At 34.6% G+C, this 22,662-nt stretch overlaps 1 protein-coding gene and 1 pseudogene across 2 annotated transcripts in view; both read left to right on the top strand.

Annotated features, from left to right (window-relative positions):
* Positions 1-4,112: 4,112 nt before the first annotated feature.
* LOC149551074 (mitochondrial arginine transporter BAC1-like) lies at positions 4,113-16,736 on the top strand (annotated as a pseudogene).
* Positions 16,489-22,662, top strand: part of LOC149551073 (lipid droplet phospholipase 1-like) — a 78,422-nt gene continuing 72,248 nt past the window's right edge. The window contains exon 1 of one of the 2 annotated variants that reach the window (XM_089786654.1): positions 16,489-17,018. In XM_089786654.1, coding sequence (XP_089642780.1) covers positions 16,891-17,018 — 128 coding nt within the window. In that variant the 5' untranslated portion in view covers positions 16,489-16,890. The remainder of the gene's footprint in view (positions 17,019-22,662) is intronic. The other variant, XM_089786655.1, reaches the window with a different exon arrangement.

Here is a 22,662-nt window from a genome sequence, read left to right as displayed (position 1 = left end):
CTCATAATTTGGAAGCTTAATTTATCAATATCTTTGAAGGAATCTCCCATTCATCTTTATATTCTTCTCCTAGCACCTTTGTCACTCAGGTTTACTATGTGAATTCTCTCTTTTCCTCTTCACTCTCTTCTATTGTGGGGTAATTTGATTTAACAACAATCCAGTGCTGGCTAAGGGGGTTGTTACATCAATCTAGCCTCTCAATGCCCAAGGCTAATGCTGCCAATATATTCTTCTCTAAAAATGAAGGCCTCTTCAAGGGCTCCTCTTCCTCCTCTATTATAGCTTCCACACAAGGCCTTGCAATGGCCAGAGACGAAATTAGTGCAGTAGCAGAAGTCTATTCAATGGATGAAGTCACTGCACCAACAAAAAACTTTCAAGATTTCAAGCAAATGGCTGAAAAAAATGGACACTGTAACCTTTTCTAGTCCTATGCTCTTTGATCCAAAGATTCAAGGCCCGAACAAATTGCCTAAATTAACTACATGGTAGAATAGGAGGGGATGTAGATGAATGACTGGATGGGGTAGTTTGCAAGAATATGATAGAGATTTAAGATTTAAGATTTTGAATGGAATTTTATAGCTTAGCTGGTTCTCGTGAAGATCTAAGATGGATAAATTTCCCATCTTGTCGATGTTGGATAGAAGCAATCCAGACAAATTGGTGATGTACTTAAATTGGATAGGGTCATCAAATTGCCAATAAAAGCAAGGATTTTACTCCACAAATCATTTTCATCCAACAAGAGGTCTGAATTTGATGTGTTTGAGTGTTTAGTGTACTTTTTTCCATTGACTAAAGCTAATGGTGCTACTCTTTGTGACTTTACTGTTGTTCTATATGTGGAATATGTTATTCGTCAATTGATCTATTGTTACGTTGCATCAAAATATTGTTTCTTTAATACATCTGCAGCTAATAAGTTGAACAAGTATGAAAAATCTGCCCAGTGCCATTAGTGGATGTAGAGAGAGAAGACAAAAATTGAGTGCATATTTGCTGAGATAGTTATCTTGGAGGCTACAAACCCAGTGTTTCCAAAACAAAAATCTTAAGACTTGAATTGAGGTAAGATAGTGTCTTAGAAATTTTCACTTAGCAGTTGTTTCGCATCTCTATGATTGGTAGGTATTTTTCTTTGTGACCCCCATTTTCCTAGGTTTGTGATATGGGTGAAGATTTTAGAAGCATAAAATTGAAATTTGTGTCTAAAGCAATGTTCTTTCTGGGTTTGTTTTCTCTCGAGAACAATTTTTCTCTATGTCTCTGATACCCATTTTGTATTTTATGAGCTGCTATAATTTGTGGAAATGAAGCCCATTTCATTTACCTACAATTTTTGCTTTTCTATTTTTGGTTTCTAATGACCATGTTTAATCAATGGAATATGATTTCAATGAAATTCAAGGGGTCTATGCTCTATGTTTTTTTTCTTATAAGGTTGTGAATGGTTTCCAAATTATCACACTTCAGTATGTTGGATATGAGAGTAATAGAAGAGCTTTGGATTTTTGTAACCTGTTGCTTAGTTTTAAGAACAACAGGGTATAGGGTGATGGACACACCTGAAAATGGAGCCATCGACAATTTTGATGATCCTTGAATTCTTTGGAGGACTCAAAACTAATGTGCCCTAAAATTAGTCTTCTACACCTTCAATTTTTTTGCATGAAACAAAAATCAAAATTCCCTCTTCCAATTGTACTTGAAACCCGTAACAGGTTTTTGGTTTATTCTTCAGAGCCATAGCAGGGCTCTTGCCTGCTAAGTAATTTTCTCCACTTCTATAGTTTATTGTTCTTAGGGCATGATTGATGGTGTTTTCACTCTTTTTTTTTTTTTTTTTGGGGGGGGGGGGGGGGGGGGTGTTTATTCAAAGTTGTATTAAATAGCCCACATGAGTATATTTGTGATGAAGAGAAACTAACGTTGCCTAAAATCAGTCTTCCATAGCTCCAATTTTTTTGCTTCAAACCCAAATCAAAATTCCCTCTTCCAAATGTACCTATACTTGTAACAGGTTTTTTTGATTATTCTTCAGACCCATAATAGGATTCACACCTCCTAAGTAATTTTCTCCACTTCTATAGATCCTTTATACATTTTGGTGCTGCAAAATGTGCCACTCTAATGCAACAAGGGTTACAATGTTCTTAGGGCATGATCAATGATGTTTTCCCTCAGATTTTATTTGGGGTTTCATTCAAACTTCTATTAAATAGAAGACTAAAATGAGTATACAATTTTCATTAAAATGGTAAATAATTATTGGTGTTTCAAAAGGTATGCACACTATTTTTGCACAAATTTCTTTCAAGCTTGCATTTTTCAGATACTTAGGTCAGCATGTCTACTAATTCACACCCAACTAAAATATAGGAGATCGAGCATTTTTTGGAGCCCAACTACAAGTTATGCTTACAATTGTTAATTGGAAAGAAACATTTCCAACTTTGCTTATGTAGAAATTCCAAATATTCCCCTACTTATTGGCTCATTACCCTCCTTGTTACCATAACCTATGTGCTTCCATGCTCTAGATAAACAAATCTACATAGGATTCCCAACTCTTTTAGATGGCTGTGTTATTGAAGAAATTAAGCATTTTCAAACTACACCCAAACCATGAAAGGCCTACAAACTGAATTGTTTTAAAATACTATACATCTTTAGTCTTGATTCAAAAAATAAAGATTGATGGAGACATCCAATGAGTAGATGTAGCTTCATTAGGCCCACGTCAAGTGCTCTATAGTTATGCAATCTTTGTACAACTAATAGCATGATTGAAGTGAGTTGTTTTGTGTATTTTTTAGAGTGGGATAAATTATGAGACCATGAAACGAGTTTTGCAAAAGATTATAATACTTGTTTATTATGATTTATATGGTGTGATTAATCTTGAAAATGCTCTGCCCTTGCCTAGATTAGATATGGAATTAAGAAGTGAAAGGAGCATAGTCTATAAAGGAGAATATATATCAAAAGATTTTGAAATCTTAGATTAGATTTTTTTAATGTTGGAGGTAGATCTCAAAAGTATCTCCCCAAACAGGCATCTTTAAAAGGATCTATTTGGTAAAAATTTCATGGATTTACTTAGAACATCAAATTTTACTTAAAATACCTAGTTTCATATTGAGGAGAGAGAAGAGCCCAACAAAGAACAAGTACATGGAACACTCCAGTCAATCCCTCTAGCTCAACCATCTTTCCAAGGAGAGACTACAAGTAAAGTTTGGTAAGAATTGTATATGGTAAGATCACTCTTTGGTTTTCCAATTTGTTTGAATGCCCACTTGCAACACACTAGCATGAACCATCAAATTTTCTTTCTTACAATTAATTTTTGTATTCTCATAGTCAGATACTTGTAATGCTATGTTCATTCATTCATCTTAAAGATTCTATAAGGTAACTAATGTGACTTTTCCCAATATGAAATACCTTCTATCAAATACATATGACGTATATAAATTATGACGTGGATAAGTACTACATGCTCTTGCCTGAACCATGTTGTTGTGCAGGCCATCACAGTCAAAGCTACCAAAACAAGGATACATGACAATCATTTGTTTTCTATAAATCATCTCTAAAATTTTTGGGTCTCAAATAACACTTAGTGATTACATATGTCACTAACCAATTTTCTTGGATTTCCAATGACTACAAGGATACACGCCAGCCATATGTTTTCTACAAATTTCCTCTAATTTTTTTTGGGTTTCAAATAGCACTCAATAATTACATGTCATTGACCAATATGCTCAATATGCTATAAACAGTTGTTCTATACTAAATTATTCATCTTTATGACTACATATATTACATATATCGTTAACGATCTTTTGAAATATATTGTGTTAATTGCTTAGTTCTGTCACAAAAAAATAACATCAATGTTATGTTCAAGATATATACTGTTAATGCTTTGGACAACAAATGTGATTAATTTATACCTAGATAAGTAGGCATATTGTCCTTTATCCGTAAGAAAATGATATACCTGGATAAGTAGGCATATTGATTTATCTTCGTAGGCATATTCATAGGCATATTGGCAACTATTTGATGTACTTTTTCCTCTTTGTAGTGTGTAGTTTATGTCTGCGGTCCTGATGCGATCATATTTGGCATGGTGGTTCTTTGGAAAGGGAGGAGATCCTGGCAGCGGCAAGCCCAAACTTCAGATTGTTATTCCTTCTATGACTTTTGGTGGAGCATTAATAAGTTTTGTATTGTGTCCAACAGAGTTGATAAAGGTAACAAGAACTAGACTTTGTATCTATTGTATGTTTATAAATTGAACTCTAGACTCCATACCATTGACTATTTGTTGTTTTGCAGTGTAGATTGCAAGTTCAGGAGAATGACAACAGACAACTGAAAAAGCATTAGCAGATATATGTTGGGCCTCTGGACTGTGCACTGCAAACTCTTAGAAATGACAGGGTAAGGTGTTAAATTGTTGTTACTATTTGGTATGTAGTTGTAGACATGCAATATAAATGCTTCATGTTGTATCCTTCATTATACAAGATACTGTTTGATTGTTTCATTGGTGCATAATTTTCCAGGTACAAGGTTTGTTTCGTGGTGGCCTAACTACATTTTTAGGGAGTCTATTGGAAACACAGTTTTCTTCAGTACTTATGCATTGAATCTTTATCATATGCTTTCACTTATTAGTACGCATGATAAGGTGAATCCCCAAATGAATTCCCAGTCTTCTAAATTTGTCAACTATTCTTCTAAAGTTTTTATAGAAGCAGGAGTTGGAGTTGTCTCTGGTGGGCTTGCAGGAATTGAGGTATGTAACCTTAATGTTGGAATTTCAATTTAAGTATTTAAACTCAGTTTTTGCAAATCAAATGTGTGCAACAAAACTTGTAATTTGCATTGCAGTTTTGGTCAGCTGTTTTGCCTCTCGATGTTGCAAAAACCCATATTCAAACATCTCCAAATATTACTGCCAGCAAAAATCTTATACACACAATCAGGATGGTAGGACATAAAATTTCATTTTTACATGGACTCTACTCTAGAAAAAATGTTTTTAAATTAATTTTTAATAAAGATTTTGACTAGGCTTTTACGAAGCTGTTGGATTCTTATGACAACAATTAGGATATCTGTTGGGATTGATGGTTGGATTATTGAATTGGGTTAATTCATTTATTTGCATGTTTTCTTGTGTTCTGGATAAAAAAATTATCATTCACGATACTAACACCAATTGTTTGCATGCTTATTTTATAGTGGGTATATAGAATGTTCTAATTAAAAGATTAAAATTTAAATATTCAAATACCACGGGACTTAGCTTCTGTCTTTTTCTCTAGGATCTATTCTATTAAGTAGTCTTAGATAACCAATAGATGAATTTAAAAGCAATAAGTGCTCATATTAATGAACATGAAACCATTTCCCAATTCTATGTTTGGTAGATTTATAGAGAACTTGGTTTTAGAGGATTATATGCTTGCTTGGGGCCTACATTGGTGAGAGCTTTCTTTGATAATGCTATAACTATCGTCACTAGGGAACTTACAACAAATTTACTAGGGGTGAAATGGTAGTAAGAGCATTACCTTCAGAGATGAATGGGTTTATACCTGTGTGAATTTGTAAAAAGTGGTCTTTTCTTTTTTCAGTAGATTGCCCTTTATCTGTAAGAAAATGATATACCTAGATAAGTAGGCATATTGACGTACCTAGGAACTGGCATTATGTCATGGGACTCAGCCAACAATATATTTGTACCAAGTATAGTGCACTGTAATGGTATTGTTCATACAATGTTGATATTTACTAAAGAGGACTATTTTTATTTAGTTTTATTCGCCAAGTTTCCTTTTTAGTTTGATTTTGTGCTGGTGACACTTCAAACTCAAATGCCTACAAATGCTTCATGCAGTGTCTACTCTCGAGCCCTAATCACTAGGCAAGCTCCTAGCTCTTATTACAGTTTGCTTACTGCAATGTCACATCTAGTTTGCATGTGATTCTACTAACCTAAAGGATCCTTAACCACAAACAATAGTAGTCTCCTTTGCCCAAGTTAATACAACTTTGTTTGGATTTAAACAAGAAAATCACAACAGCATTATTATTGAGGATTTGTGTCTGCTTAGAAACTTCTTATCTAAGAAAGCCTTCCTGAGGGTTATGAGCTTGTCTATTTCTCCTTTATGTCAAAGGTTCAATGCGAGCATGTTGCTAAGAGCCTGCCCAAGGTTACAAATGCAAAGTGAACTAGGTTTTGATTGCCTCTTTTATTAGAGTAGATTTACCTGTGGGGTGTACATCACATGGACAACTTGCCTGCTTATTTAGAGTTTTGTTTCTCATCCTTTTCCTGAATATCATATCAAAGAAAATACTAAGAGCTCGCACAAGTTTGTATGATTCTCTTTCTAATTTTTGCAGATAGAAAACTATTATGGCTTGAGACTATGTTCAACATAATTTACAACCCCAACAAGAGTTGGAATCCCAGTTTTATACATATGTGGCATTAGTTGCAGTAACAAGAATGTCACTACTTCATTTGGATATATTCAACAAATCAATATGCATATCCTGCAATATTGGCTTGTCATTAGATGACATTTCATGGAGGCAATCAATAAAATAGTTCAAACGCCTTACCTATGATTCCACATTTTGCATGCATGTCTATCAGGGCAGTTGCAACTTAAACAAATATATTCTCTCAATATATCTATTTTGTGCATATCCAGCAACCATGGCTTTTGATGACCACATTACGTTCAGGCATCCTGTCAAACAGTTCACATGACTTATCTATGCTTCCATTTTGCAAGCATGTCTCCCAAGGCAAATGCTACTACTTCATCTACACCATCTGACAAAGTCCTTTATGCTTTGATGGATGCCTATAGCTTATCCCAAAGCTCTCATTCAGCAATTATGAGATGATCAATCAAGAGGAAACAATTGAGAGCTTAGAGTGACACAATTTTTAGATGATCATATGAAATGAAATGGGCATGCGAGTAGAAAGAAACTAGAAAGAAATTGTGTATAGTTGAAGGCATGGAATGGATGGTTTTGGAGCATTCAGCACAGACACTCAACATTCAGTACATATCATCATTCGAGATCAAATGGGTGTTTGGGATTATACGCATAGTGAATAATAAAGGAGGGAATTGAACCCTCCTTGAGGCTCACACTTGTTGAGGTCCACTTTAGCAAGGGCCCTTCTTATGAAATTGTTATCTAAAACCTTTCTAATGAGATAATGTGTTATGAGCTCTTCATCAGTGGGATGGAACATGAATCCAGGAGGCAATTGTGCATCACCCATATCATGAATGTGGGTAATAGGGAAGATAATTCAATAATAGAGGCTCTTAACTTTAGTTACAGTCATGATATGGGTGATGCACAACTGCCTCCTGGATTCACGTTCCATCCCACTGATGAAAAGCTCATAACACATTATCTCATTAGAAAGGTTTTCGACAACAATTTCACAGGAATGGCCATTGTTGAAGTGGACCTCAACAAGTGTAGGCCTAAAATTTTTTTTGACCAAGCATTGGTCGAAATTTTGACCAATGCTTGGCAATTTTCTACCAAGCATTGGTCAAAATTTTGATCAATGCTTGGTTATTTTTTACCAATGCTTGGAAATTTTCTACCAAGCATTGGTCAAAATTTCGACCAATGCTTGGTCGAAAACTGCCAAGCATTGGTCGACCAAGCATTGATCAAAATTTTGACCAATGCTTGGCAGAACTTGTGCCAACATGTTTCAAAGGTTTCAACCAATGTATTGGTCAAAATTTTGACCAATCAGTAGGTTGGTTGAAATTTTGACTAGAAAATTATCGACCAATGGGTTGGTCAAACTTGGTCGAGATTTGGTCAAAATTTTGATCAATAATGGTTGAAAAATGACCTCAAATGTACTAGTGAGACCTTTAAGAAACCCCTTTAAGTGTGAAAAAATGTGGTTTCTAGACACCAGATTCATGGAAAACATAAAATTGTGGTGGATAGAAGGAAACTTCCAAGGATAAAAAATGTATTGCTTCATTTCTAAGATGAAAATGATCAAAGAAAATATCTTAAAGTGGAACAACACACATTTTAATAACATATTCAAAGAAAAATTAGATAATGAAGAAAACCTAAAGACACTAAACAATGACGTTATAGAAAATGGAATGGACACTAAAAAACACCTAAAAGAAAATAATTACTTGCAAAATAGGAGGAAATATTGGCGAAGGAAGAGATATTCTGGAGATAAAAATCAAGAGAGATGTGGTTAGCAGAAGGGGATCGTAACACAAAATTCTTTCACAACAACACTATATTTAATAGAGCAATAAAAAAAATTGTGAAGATCAAGTATAGAGAAGGAAACATCACTAAAAATTCAACAAATATTGCAGAAGTATTTGTGGATTATTTTAAAACCCTCCTAAACAACTTTGATTATTCTAATAGGAAAGCAAAAGAAAAGATGCTAGAAACAATCTTGAAGCTGATCATAATAGAAGATAATAAATTACTTAACAAACCTTTATCCTTAGAAGAGGTCAAATCAACACTCTTCAGCCTAAATCTTGATAAATTGCTAGGGTCGGATAGCTTTCATGCTTTCTTTTATAAAAAATGCTAGGACATAATTGGGATAGACCTATGGGAAGCAATAGAAGCATCTAGAAATGGTGGATCGACATTATCAGAGATCAATCATACATTTTTAACTCTTATCCCCAAAAAAGCTTCTAGAGAAGTACTTGAGGATTTTATACCTATAGCACTATGCAATACCATGTATTAAATCCTCTCAAAAGTTTTAGCTCAATACCTCAAAATGATACTTCCTAAACTCATATCGAAAGAATAAATTGACTTTGTACTAGAGAGATCCATTTTAGATGGTATAATCATTATTCAAGAAATGATACATTCAGTAACCAGGAATAAAGAGGCAAACATGTTTATGAAACTAGACATACATAAAGCATATGATATGGTGGATTAGATATTCTCATGTAAAACATTAGAAGCCTTTGGGTTTTCACACCAATGGATCAACATCATCTTTAAATGTATATCAACACCAAAAATCTCACTTCTCATAAATGGGACCCCAAAAAGCTATTTCAATATCTCAAGAGGTATTAGACAAGGTGATCCCTTATTGCCATTCATATTCATCATTATGGCAAAAGCTTTCGAGAGATCAATAAAAAGAGCTTAGGTAGAAGACAAGATTAAAGGCATAACTGTTGCAGAAAAAACCCCTAATATCATACACCAACAATTTGCTGATAACATAATACTGTCAGGAGAAAGCTCTTTGGTAGAAGCCCAAAACTTTAAAAACATTATACATCAATATATAGAAGCATCAAGACAAAAAGTAAATGCGAAAAAGTCTACAATATTCTTCATAAACACAAAACCTAAACTGGAAAACCAGATATGTAACCTTATGAGATATAAAAAAGGATCATTTTCATGCAAAAACCTTAGTATAGAATTAGAAAAAGGAACATGACAAAATAAATGATGGAATAATATCTTAGAAAGAATTCACAAGAAAATAGGACGTTGGAAAGGAAAATGTCTAAGAAAGGTGGGCAGAGTCATAAAAATTAAAGCAATCTTGTTAGCAATCTCCACATATTAAATGTCATGCCTCACGCTATCCAAAAAAGTGAATAAAAGCCTAGAAGGAAAACTTAGAAGTTTCTTTTGGAATGATACAGATGAACAAAAAAAATGGCCTTAATCAAATGGGACAATATTTGTGAACCCAAAGAGTTCGGGCACTTAGGTATAAAAAAATCTCAATTGGCAAAATGAAGCATTAGGAGCAAAATAGGTATTGCGCATATATCAAGAACAGGAACAAGAGTGGGCAAAAATCTTGTACAAAAATTACTTAAATGAAGCATATCCCACATCCCTTTTAAGAATGTGAAATTTACCAAAATGATTAGAAAGTTGGAACTTTATAGTAAAATGGTGAATCCCTTATTAGTAAATATGTAACTTGGGATATAGGTAAAGGAGAAGAAGCACTATTCTAGGAAGATTCATGGGATGGACTTCCCCCCTAGATAGTTTAAGCATCCCTGCCAATGTTAAAAAGGCTTTAGTAAATATATGGGGTACTAAGGTAAGCAACTATAAACAAGTTTGGAAGGAAAATGGGAAAGATATATGGGAATGAAAATCCTTGGAAAATATAGATCTAGAACCTGAGGAAAAGAAGACTCTCGAGGAAATTCTTAAACTGTGAAAGGTCAATCATAAAGAAAGAAGAGACAAAATCATTTGGGGAGTCTCCAAAGATGGAAGGTACAATGCTAAAAGAGGATACAAGCTAATAATACAATCACAAAGATGGGAAGCTATGAATATGCCTCTCAAACTGTGCTGGGATTCAACATGCCTGCCAAATGCAAGAATTTTCCTTTAGGCAGCAATTCAAAAGAGAATTCTAACACTAGATAGACTAAGGAAGATAGGAATTGAGGGACCCTCAAGATGATATTTATGTAAACAAGAAAATGAGACAACAAAACACCTATTATTCCAATGTTTTTATGCAAAAGAATGTTGGGAATGGCTTTGACAAAAGCTTAAATGGATCTCTCCCCTACTCGGGAACCTTGAGAGTCTCTTGATAGGATGGCTAGATAAATGTTCTATGAAAATTTGTGAAAAACTATGGAACATAAGCCCAGCCATACTTATGTGGGAGATCTAGAAAGAATGGAATAGGCGAATCTGTGACTCAAAACTCAACTTACCATCATTTCTTAACAAAATAAAAGCCAATATAATAGAAGTCATGAACAATTCTTTAAGAGAAATAGTAAAAGAGGAAGGAACCTTCACAAAATGGGATGAAGAAATGAAGTGAAATTGGAACAAACTTATTAATCCATCACTAGTATATAATAAGAATAATAAGAAAGCTAGGATTGAATGCAAATGGGAACATTTTCCAAAAGGATGGTCAAAATTGAATTTCGATAGAGCATCAATGGAAAATCCCAAAAAAGCAGGAATATGTTGTATCATTAATTTTGATTCTAGAAAATGGGTCATTAAAAGAACTGAGTGTATGGGTATCATCATGAACAATTGAACATAATTAGAAGCCCTTTGGGAGGGGCTTCAACTGAGTTTAAACTTAGGAATTAAGAAACTAATAATATAAGGGGACTTCCAAATTGTACTTAATGCCATAAGGAAAAGGAAAACCCCAAATCGGGTGCTGAATTCAAAAACTTGAAGAAGTATTAAAACTATTAGACCTATTAGAAGAAACCAAAATTCAACATATATTTTTAGAAGGCAGCAAAAAGGTTGATTACCTTGCAAACAAAGGAGCGGATGGAGAGGATATATTAATACATCAAGAGGAGTAAACACATGACTTAGTATTAAAAATTAGTTATCCTAAGTATTCCTGTCTCATATTCTAGACCCTTTTATACACATCAACCTTTAGGCTTTAAACTATTAATAAACATCAACAATGAGTATGACAAAATAACAATCTTGGTTATGACAGATTGCAAGCAATCATGTAGTTTGCTAATGTAGTGCAAGGTAGGAGAATCCCCAAAGGAGATGTCCTATCGCCCAACAATAACCACACAATAGAAACACAACACAAGATAAAAAATAATGCAAGATCTGATACCAAATCACAACTCTTTATTACTAAAACAACTATTTACATGCAATATGCCCTACTGTAAGGTCTTTCGGGTTAGGGCCAAATACAACATCAACTACAATAATAGTTCTGCAAGATCCCACAAGATCCAACTCACAACACTAATCCTAGCTAGACCAGATCTACACTCTGGTAGAAACCTCCAAGGAAGATCTCAACTTGTTCTTGCAAGCCCACCAAGCAATCTCCTTATTTTCCAAGACACAACCACTAGCTCTTCAAAGTTCGCTCCTCCACTTCATCTCCTTCTCCAAGTTGGATGATCATCTCTAAAGACTCCACAAGATGCCTTACTTATACCCAACTAAGCCACAAGTTGCCTTAGCAATTAGAAATTAAATAAAACCCCTTGCATTAAATGTATATTTAAGCCACAAGTCGGTTCACAACAAACATTAAATACAAAATGTTAACCCTCACGTTAAGCCAAAGTTAACACATGATAACCGCACAAAAATACTTAGGCCAAGCCTCGCGTTTACAACACATATTAAATGCACATAGAAGAGATAACCAAGACCACTCATAGGTCCACATAAACTCTCAGATCAATCCACATCATGATCACATGCCAAATGCACCAAGAACTCTAGTTGACATCAACACAGTGCCGAGTGTTAGCAAACTCCCAAGCATTGTCGAGCAACCAACACATGCCAAGTGGCCAATACATGCTGAGCAGACAACATATGCTAAGCAACCAATCTATGTTGAGCACAATAGTGAGTGTCGAGCAATAGTATCTGTCAAGCTCTTTAGCGACCAAGCCCCTTCAATGACTGAGTACCACAATTAACACTACTTTTAACAATGAACAAGCATCACTCCTTTGGTGACTGAGTCCACAACTCCAAAGCCAAATACCCCCAACATGAAGGATCACACGAAAGACTAGGATGCTCCTACATCATTTACTAATTGAAGTTCCTAGAACTATCTAGACCCTTCGACTCTGGCATCCTTTATGAAAGAGACATCCTTTTCAATTGCTCACTATCTGTCACTTTTGTCCCTTGTTAGTTGTAATACATCTTTGAGTAAAAAATGGAAATGACTATAGTTGTCTTTCACGCCCTGGAAACTCAAACCATGGATTTTAGGGGCAATATAAAAACTGAAAGGTGGAATAGAATCTTGAATCCGATGGATGATTTGTCAAGGGTAGTCATTAACAGGGTCATGGGAGAGCAAATTTTTAATTATGACTTCACCTAGCGCACCAATAGCTCGGTCATAGGATCTTTCATTGCTTGTCTGGCTAGGGCAAATATTGGTCATGTACAGATTATTAGCCTCTGTCGTAACATCTTTGACCCTACATGGCTGCAGGGATTGGAGAATGCATTACTTAGTATTAACCATCAATTGAGAATTCCCCTCGCGGAGGTCTACATGAGTCACACTCCAGGCAGTTTAGGGCTAGCTAATGTTCATAAGCATCCAATCTTGTCTATTATTGACAACGTTCTATTTTACCAAGAGTGGCCAAAGATGGAAGCCAATATCAACTTCCTACTTCATTGGAGAGGGATCACAGAGGAACAAAACATAGAATAGCTTTAGAATTACTTGAATATGTACTCTGCATACATTGAATCAGGGGTTGATTTCGACAATCTTAATGATGTAGAATTCATTCTCCCAAATCTATACAAGTTCAGCAAAGAAAAGAAAACATATGTATTTCCTCTTTGGTGTTTGGCAACAAATATAAAGGAAGCATCATAAATCATAATGGTATGTGTGAAGAAGGAGAAGGAATAGGTTTATTTATCTGTTGCAGTAGGTTTGATATAGATAACAATTTTATAGGTAATCATGTTATACCAGGTCCTCAAGCAGTTTTCATATGTATTTGCTGGGACCTAGTTTCTTATTTTAAAAGTTTTAGAACTATTCTATCGACTTAGATAATGTTTCGTCAGACCCTCTTTTGACATTTTTGGGAATCTTTGGTTTTTGTATAAAGCTATGTCAAATTATAAAGATCTTTGGATTTTCAGCAGACTAAAGACTCTTGTCCCATTTTTCCTTGACTCTTTCTGTTAGTGATCTGATTTCGGGATATAGGAGCACTCTCACAGGCATTCTAGCAACAATGCGAAGCACCTTTAAGCTTCTTTCTAATGTCTTCATTTAGTTTTGTAAATATCATTTGTTACATAATAGAATACCAAATATTATATTACTTGTCTTGCGTTCTGTCGAGTGCAAATAGTATGAATTTTATTCAGACAATGCATCTCTTTGATTCCTCTTTGTTAAGCTGAGACTACGTAATATTAGTAAAAATAGTTTCATGATGGAAACTTTGTATCAAACATTAAGTGGATTTCAAAATCTTTTAATCTCCTTTTAAGTGTTGTATGCTGAATCTACATCTATTGGTGAGTAATTCTAGGACTAGGAATAGATAGACACTTTATAGTGACAATCAATTATAATCTAACATTAACATAAGGATAAAAAGAATAGCAGAGTTCAAAAGATGGGACCTCATAATGGAACTTTAGATCTCTTAATGGGTCTTCTATTTTTCATTAACTTTGTAACTTCCTCTTTCTTTTTTGAAGCTTTGATTATCTGGAGACCTGGGTGAGAACCCCTCTGTAAAATTTTGACTACAACTTTATTTCATTCCCTTACCTAGCCATTCGTTCCCTTTAGGTGTTGAGCTTGGAAACTACCTATCAATATAAATATGATCTCCCTTTAATCACATAAATCATTGGCTTAAGTGTTTTCCTCTTGATCTTTCATATTTCATCATCTATACTTCCAAAACTTTACATCAGTACCCTTATTTATGAATTTGAATTTAGATAGGTTAACTCATCATTTAGATTAAAGGAAATCTGAAAACTAAAATTTAAGAAATCAATGAGTTTATGAGTGTAAGAAGATTACATGTTTAGTAAGTAGGACACATAAACTTTAATAACTGAAATAATAGAATTGAATCGTACAAGATTAGAAAATGATGGGATAAACCTATGAAAATATTGGTTTTCCTAATGTTACTAACGTTTCATGTCAGTTTCAACATCATAATAGCAGGTAAAGGAAGATAGAAAGAAACACCTCGGTGGTAACTTCAAGAAAAGAGCATCAATGAACAAATGGATACACTTATGAACATAATCAGAACATTTGCAATCATAATCAAAAGTCATGTATATGAATTAATTGTGGTGAAAATAAACTGGAGTATGCCCCTTTAAAATGTAATTGTATAGGACAAAAGTCCTAGGCAAGACTGGAGGTTTTCTTCTCTGTTCTTTCCTACCAGTGCCCATTTGAATGGAGAAACAAAACATTTTATTGTTTTTTATTTTCATCTACATAGTAAAAGGCTTCAACAGTTTATGGATTTAAAAAAAAAACAAATGTGCAAAATGGTCAATAACACAAGAGACATCAAATGTTATATTTTTCTCATTATTCAAATCTCACATTTTCTTGCTTATGAGTCAAAGATTTTGAGATAAAGGGACACAACGTATGTGTCCTAAAGGGTGTGTGGGTGCTATCCAAGGCAAGGTATCATTGCTCATTTTTTGGTTGGTTTCACAAGTTTTGGTTCCTTCAAATTTTGGGTTTGTTATTTTACATGATACTATTAGCTTTCTAAAAGTTTTAAATGTTTCAACTAAAACAAATACAAAAAATTAAGTATTAGTTTAATAGGAGGTGTAAAAATTGCACACAAAGAAAATCCCTCAAAGTTTGAGTTTGTTATTCTAGACTATATTTGTGATGCTATATTTCCTTAGATAAGATTGTTAACTCTTTATAAGTTTTTAAGTGTCACAATTAAAAAATACCAAGATAAAAGTACTAGTTTCAAACAAGAGGTTTAAAAATTGCTCATATAGATATATTTAATAAGTATGTGCTAAATAAGAAATAAATATTTTTTAACGAAACCCATTTAAAAATTAGTTTATGTCATTCTAACAAATGATCTCCATTAGTCCCACATTCTAAATTTAAATATTTTAATAAATGTCTCATTACAAAAAATATAATCAATATACAAATCCCAAAAATCTCCTTCTCTATAGATGTCTTAAAAATATTAAAAACACGGTCTATTTTGAAATCCACTCTTATAGTACAAATTGCTTTTTAGGAAACTTATGAAAGATTAATAAACCTCATAATTACAAAACATAAATCTTAATTAAATATTTCCTACAAATACCATAAACATAATCAGTATGTAATTCTGAAAATCTCCTAATTTTTATGAAGATTCAAGAGTAGGAGAGTTGACTCTAGTTTGTGGATAGGTCTCCATAGTCTAGAGTTTGAATCTAGCCCAAATTTTTGAGATGCTAGAATTTGTAGATAGTTCTCCATAGTCTAAAGTTTGAATCTATTCTTAAATTTAAGAGGTGTTAAAATTTATGAATAGTTCCCCATAGTCTCGATTTAAATCTCTCCCAGATTTAGGAAATTAAATAGATGAGATGGCTTCCATAGAAATAATTTCACCCATAAAAAGATTAATCTCGCTTTATTTTAGAAAAATAAAATAAAAGAAAACAAGAACATTTGTCCATTTACAAATTTAAGAAATCCACTCTTATATAAAATAATAAAAGAGAACAACAACATTTGTCCATTTACAAATTTAAGAAATCCACTCTTATATAATATAAAAATAACTTCTAAAGTCAGAAAATAGGCATCTAAATTCATATAAAATTTGACAATGACAAAAGTTTTCCACCTGAAAAAACAACATAGAGGTAATTCTTAACTCACCTCTGGAAAGACTAACGTCCTCTGGTGTCTTTTGGGGACGTTTGTTTAGGCATCGCTTGTTTCGTTATTTTGCCCGGTGACAACGCAGACGCCATTCAACAGCACGGCACGGGTCTCATTTGCCTCCACACTACTTAATCGAAAGCAACTTTTCAAATCCACCCCTGTTTCCGATAACGCCAAGTGTTGGATTTGCTTCCCGAGACTTTAAATATCATAAATTGCTTGCGTATGATATGACAATGCGTCGGGAAACTAATCTTTAAAATTCAGTGTTGAGCTCACGGCAAGCATTCGATCTGATTTTTTGACTATGAATTGAGAGAAACGAGAAACCTATCATTATCGCCATTATTATTGTTTGAATGGATTCAGAAGCAGAATTGTACGAGAGTGAAAATGGGGGCCAACATCTGTTAGTGGCCAAAGACAGCGGCGAGAATAAACCCGTCCGCGATCACCTCATAATAATGGTGAATGGCATCGGTGGAAGGTTTGATCTCTGTTCTTTCTTGTAATGCGGGGAATTTTCTGCAAGGGTTTTTGGTTTCATACATTTAATTTTTGTTCTAGAGTTTTTTTTGTTTAGAATCGAGTAGCGTTTTCAGCTTCTATTATTCTGCAATCGGTTGATTTTGTTTTCAATTTAACCGATTGAAAAGTTTCAGTTACATTTTTGTACACTACATGACACAAGCCTTGTTTGTATTCTGCAATCGGTTGATTTTGTTTTGACTAAGTAGTGTGAAGACAAACAAGGATGCACTGGAATAAAGATAAATTTAGAAGTTTGGAATCATAATGGATTTAGCATCCAGTCCACCCTTCATCAAATATCACATCTTTGTGAGTGAGAACTTTTTTAATCATTTGATCTCAAAGTCTCCATGCCTTGAATTCTTCACTATAATTGACAGAAATGCACCTTTGACTATTTGCACCAAGTTGCTTCCTATTCTCATTAGGAACATGTGCATAAGAGGCACACTCAAAGACATTAAAGTAAAACAGGCAACGCCTTTTGCCATTACATTCTCCATAGAAGTCACCTTGTCGTAATCTTTGTTGGCACCCAATTACCAATATATCAAGAAGGGTTCATTGCTTTTGCTTAAGCTCAGGGAACTTTCAAGCATGCAACCATGAGTGTATGATTTTCTCTCTCAGGTAACCTGTTCAGTTCTGCAGTGTGAGGAATTTGATTCTCTCATGATGCCATGTTGCATAAGGAAATTTGTGAATATGTGGGTTGCATATTTGATGCCATGTTTGCAACATTTATATTTTTGCAAGATTGATTCTCCTCTGCTGTCTTGAAGAACTTGAAAGTAGGCAATACCTCATCCTTTGTCTTCAAAAAGTAAATCCAAGTCTTTTTGCTCAAGTTTATCAAAACATGCTTTGAAGCACATGTTAATTTACGGGTTGCAAATCCATAAATCTATTGCACAACAACTCAAATTTCTCTGATGCTCTACATGCAGTGTTCTTATTAAGGTTTTCTATGGTGGTTCCCACACACATAGTCTTCATGAACACCCTAGGTGTAGTGATACATGGAACACCATGAACCATATCTTCTTCAAGAAAGCAATGTTTTGGTATTTAAGGTGTCCCAACCTTTCATGTTAGAAACAATTAGGATCATTGTCCATTGAGGCAGCCATTGCTTGAATTCTCCCCACCATAGTTGGCATAATTGCTGAATAATCGGCAATTTGCCACTAATCGCCGAGTTTTTTACCTCGGCAAGTTGTTTGGCAGATTTAATCGCAGAGCAAAAACTTGCCATTTTTTTGCATTTAATTGCCGAGTTTTTGAAAACAACTCGGCCGCGTTAGAAGACAGCAGGATAAAGGGAAAAAATTATATCGTTTTGTTTGCTAGTTTATTCTCTGTGTTGGGAGGCATCTATTTATATCTAAACTCTGCTTGTTTCTTTTGTGTCCTCTTTAATTAACTCATTAAATGCATCTTCTCATTGAAATTTTTTTCCCGAGTTTTCTCGAGTTTTATATAAAAAATGGCCGATTTTTCCCCGATCAAAATTTTAGGGGCTTGGCGAGTTGTTGCCAAGTGAGAGTTTTCCAACTATGCTCCCCACCAAAAAATGTCAAAAATCCACTAGTTATCCATAGAATTCTTAGTTGCAATAATATTGAATTTGTCCTTTGGATCCCATATAAAACAAATTTTCAAGAAACTTGTTGGGTAAATATTTTGCAATTGACTTAACTGATTATAAAATGTTTATTTCAGCCACAATGTGTAAGATAAGTTCTCTTCTCTCGGAAAGGGTAGACTCACTTCTTATTACTATAAAACCAATTAAGCACTTAAGCTAGGATTATTTAAACTAGGTCAACAATTGGGTGCTCCTGTTTCAGAAATAGATGTTTTTTCACTTATGATAAACTTCAACACAAACTTGCAACTTAAATGTATTTCATCATGAATCACTAACCAGAGCAATGATTCCAATGTACAAAAGGTTAGATGAAAGAATAACAAAATGCACACCAGCAATTTCAAGTAATCAAGAGGCTCACAAAAGCTCAAAGACTTTTATTACCTCCCACGAAGATTTTATAACTTGGATGTAATACACTTCAACTCAAAGACTTCCATACACACCACAGCCAAAACACATAAATGCAGAACTAATTTGCAGCTCAAAGACTACAATTTTATCTCTCAGTCACACACATAACATAATCTTTCAAATTGAATGATGCAGCTCAAAGACTGCAACATCAGATGTTAATGCTGTCTTGAACAAATCAGCAACACCACGTTATCTCAAATCAATTCAAGGTCATGCAGGAATAATGACATAAGAACACTATCACCATATAAGAATCTGATTCAACTCAAAGTTTGAATGCAAATGGCTCTTATTAATTTGAATTTGATCTGCACCTTAAAAACAAAGTTTCAAAATGGTGCTCAATTCGATAGAGTTTTCTTGCATTAAGATGATTCTTTACTAAGAAGCCCCTCATATATATAGAGGAGAGTGTAATGTGCCCGTCATAAATAATTAATCAAACCTTTGTTTATGGGCTGATTGATTTAGTATATCTCGGACCCATTTTTATTTTATTGTTTCCATAGGTGTGGCCATTGGCTATATTTGTAAATCCTTGGGAAATTCTCCTGAAGGGTATTTAAAGCACAACATGTTGGGGATTATTTCTTTGTTCTGCGAATTCCTGTTGGAGTTCTCTATGGTTCGCCATTTCAGAAGTGAGGGATTTTCCCTATTTGGCTATTCCGGTTTCAGTATGACTCAACCCTCACCCTATTCTATTCTGTATTACTTTGCTTCAGATTTGGCACATTTGGAGCACCATCTTGGTTTGCTGATAAACATTCTATGTACGGTGATAATTTGCATACATTGGTCTTCCTTGGTGTATTCCTCTATTCATGAATGTTTGGTATCTATCTTGTTTATGTTATTTGGAACATATAAAATCTCATTGATCTTTGACTTGTGAGTTGCCATATCCAGTACCCATATGACATTCTGTCTGTTACACCATATGACATTTCTATCTATTCACTGTATGACCTTCACTCCACACCGTATGACTCCCTACATCCTCTGCATCCACCATACTTCAACCCCCACCGTACGATCCCTCTTTCCCTTTCGTACAACCTCTATCCACCACCGTACGACCACTTAACCACAACCGTACGACTGGTCTAGTGACAATTGTATGACCTGTCTAGTGAGAACCATATGGCCCTTCAGGCCTTTGCTCCACCGCTATCATACAGTTGTTTCTATCGTGCATTGTTTGCTTCCACAATACTGTATGACTTACCTATTGTGCATAGAACACTATCGTGTGGCCAACTTATCTTCTTGAAGGTGATGTTGGGAACGAAACATTATAGAGAGCTTATGAGGAAAACGAGGGAAAGTACAACTAACTTATTCAACAATTAAGTCCTATATGACTTTGACCTGTGTTGTTGTTACATGTAATTACATTTTAACAAATTACATGTACAAGGTTATAAACAAATTACCTAATGCACACGAAAAATAAACTAAGTGTTTGTAAATACATCTGCTTGTCATCATTCTTCACCATGAAGTCTTCAAAATTCTGCAAGAGAACTTATATTTTGGAGGCAATCTAGTCCTGGCATGTGGAATCTCGCATTTGGAATGGAGTTGTAGCGTTGAGTTTGAGCATTGCCAGAGTTGGACAAATTTTTGAAAGGGTCCATGTAATGTTGGAGAAAAACTCCGATTCTACATGCGGAGAGGAACTAAGTGCAGGGAAAGATGCAGTTTGGGTTTTAAAACCTGAACTGCAGGTGGTAAGAGTGGAGGTGCATGTCAGTTGGGTTTTAAAATCCAATTGACAAGTGTGAAAGAATAATGCAAGCTCAAAAAGATTCTAGGTCGGGTTCTAAAACTTGATTTGCATGTAGATATGGAATGTTGTTTAGGCCAGGTTTTAAATCCTGACTGACATGAAGGTCTTGTGCAAAGGCAGGGAACATGTTAATCAAGTCTTTAATCCTAATTGACAAGTTTGAGGGGACAGAGAAGATACATGTTGGGCTTTAAAACCCAATGTGCATGTGAAATGGAAAGGGCTGGCCGATTTGCAAATCAGGTTTTAAAATCTGATTCCCAACTTTGTGTGCAATGGTGGTCTGTGCAAATTAGGTCTTAGAACTAGATTCACAACTTAAATATGCATGGGAATAGAGCAAATTGGGTTTTAAAACCAGATTTACAACTTAGATGTGCAAGGGAATAATGAAAATCAGGTTTTAAGACCCAATGTATACTGTGTTGTGCAGTGTGTGACCTGCAGTTCGGGTTTTTAAACCCACACTGTGTGTTTGGAGCTAAGACACATGCAGTGTGGGGGGAAAAACCTGAACTTGCAGGAGTGATGATCTTGTAAAACAAAAATACAGGGTGATGATTTGATTGGATGAACTTTTCGAGCGATCAAATGACATAGGAGGGAAGTTGAAGACTGCCTCAATATGCTTGTTTGGAGAATGTGAGCTACAAAAAAGACAAATATTGTAAAGGTTATCACATGATTGAATGTGCTAAAATGGAGGATAAAAAAACTCAATCATGTAGCCTTTTAAAACAAGCAATCTCATCAACAAAATATTCTTCACCATTCTGGGAGTACAAAAAATATTGCCAAATAATCCATTCTGGAATTTACTACCTCCACACCAAGAACTGTTATTGAACCACCAATGCCATCAACAACATTCTTACAATTGCCTGCTTCTTTCTAGGAATCAAAAATATCTTTGTCATGGCCAATGTGCTTATGGTACTTGTATCAATAAACTAGTATGATGTCTTCTTAGTAGTACTAAACAAGTTCTCATGCCACTAGCATGTCATGCCCCACCTGGGGTCAAGGCTTTTTAACCAGATTGCAGCACCATAAGAAGGGTTGACCTAGATTAATTTAATGTAAATTCATTATAGAGATTAAACTTAATAAAAATTCATGAAGGCCAGCCTGAATAGGTTTAAAATAAATTCATTATGAGGGCTGATCTAGATTAATTTAATATAAATTTATTATGGAGATTAGACTTGATATAAATTCATGAAGGCTGACCTACATTAAGTTTAAAATAAATTCATTATGAGGGAAAACCTAGGGCATATCTGATATAAATACTTGTTGACCACTCAAAAACACGGGACAGTGGTAAAATACATTAGAAACAGAAATTTAATTTATCAATACAAGGCAGTAAATTGCAGGGGAATGCCTATCCACAAACAGTGATCATAAAGATTGATTGAAGACTTCAAATTGTACAGACAGCGATTGACTTATTAATGAACAGAAGTAGCGATCAGAATATCTATAGCAAGCAACAGTTTAAGTGAGGAGTAATCACAGATACTAAGGATATTAGTCTAGAAGGAACATCGATCCTTCACGAGGGCAGTAATCCAAGCATTTTAAGGAATCATTTGTAATAATCAATTGTTATAAAGATGCATTACCAACACTCAGGTCCAAAGAGACATGATCCTTTATGAAAGGGCAGATACTTCTGAAAACAACATGTCTTGAAGAAAATGCTAAGATATGTATAGAGAGGGCTACGGGGAAGAA

This window comes from Cupressus sempervirens, chromosome 6, assembly GCF_028749045.1.
Source record: "Cupressus sempervirens isolate cs-2001-9-10 chromosome 6, ASM2874904v1, whole genome shotgun sequence".
Taxonomy (NCBI): domain Eukaryota; kingdom Viridiplantae; phylum Streptophyta; class Pinopsida; order Cupressales; family Cupressaceae; genus Cupressus; species Cupressus sempervirens.
Note: the sequence above shows the minus strand (reverse complement) of the source record. Positions and strands in the feature narration are given on the sequence as shown.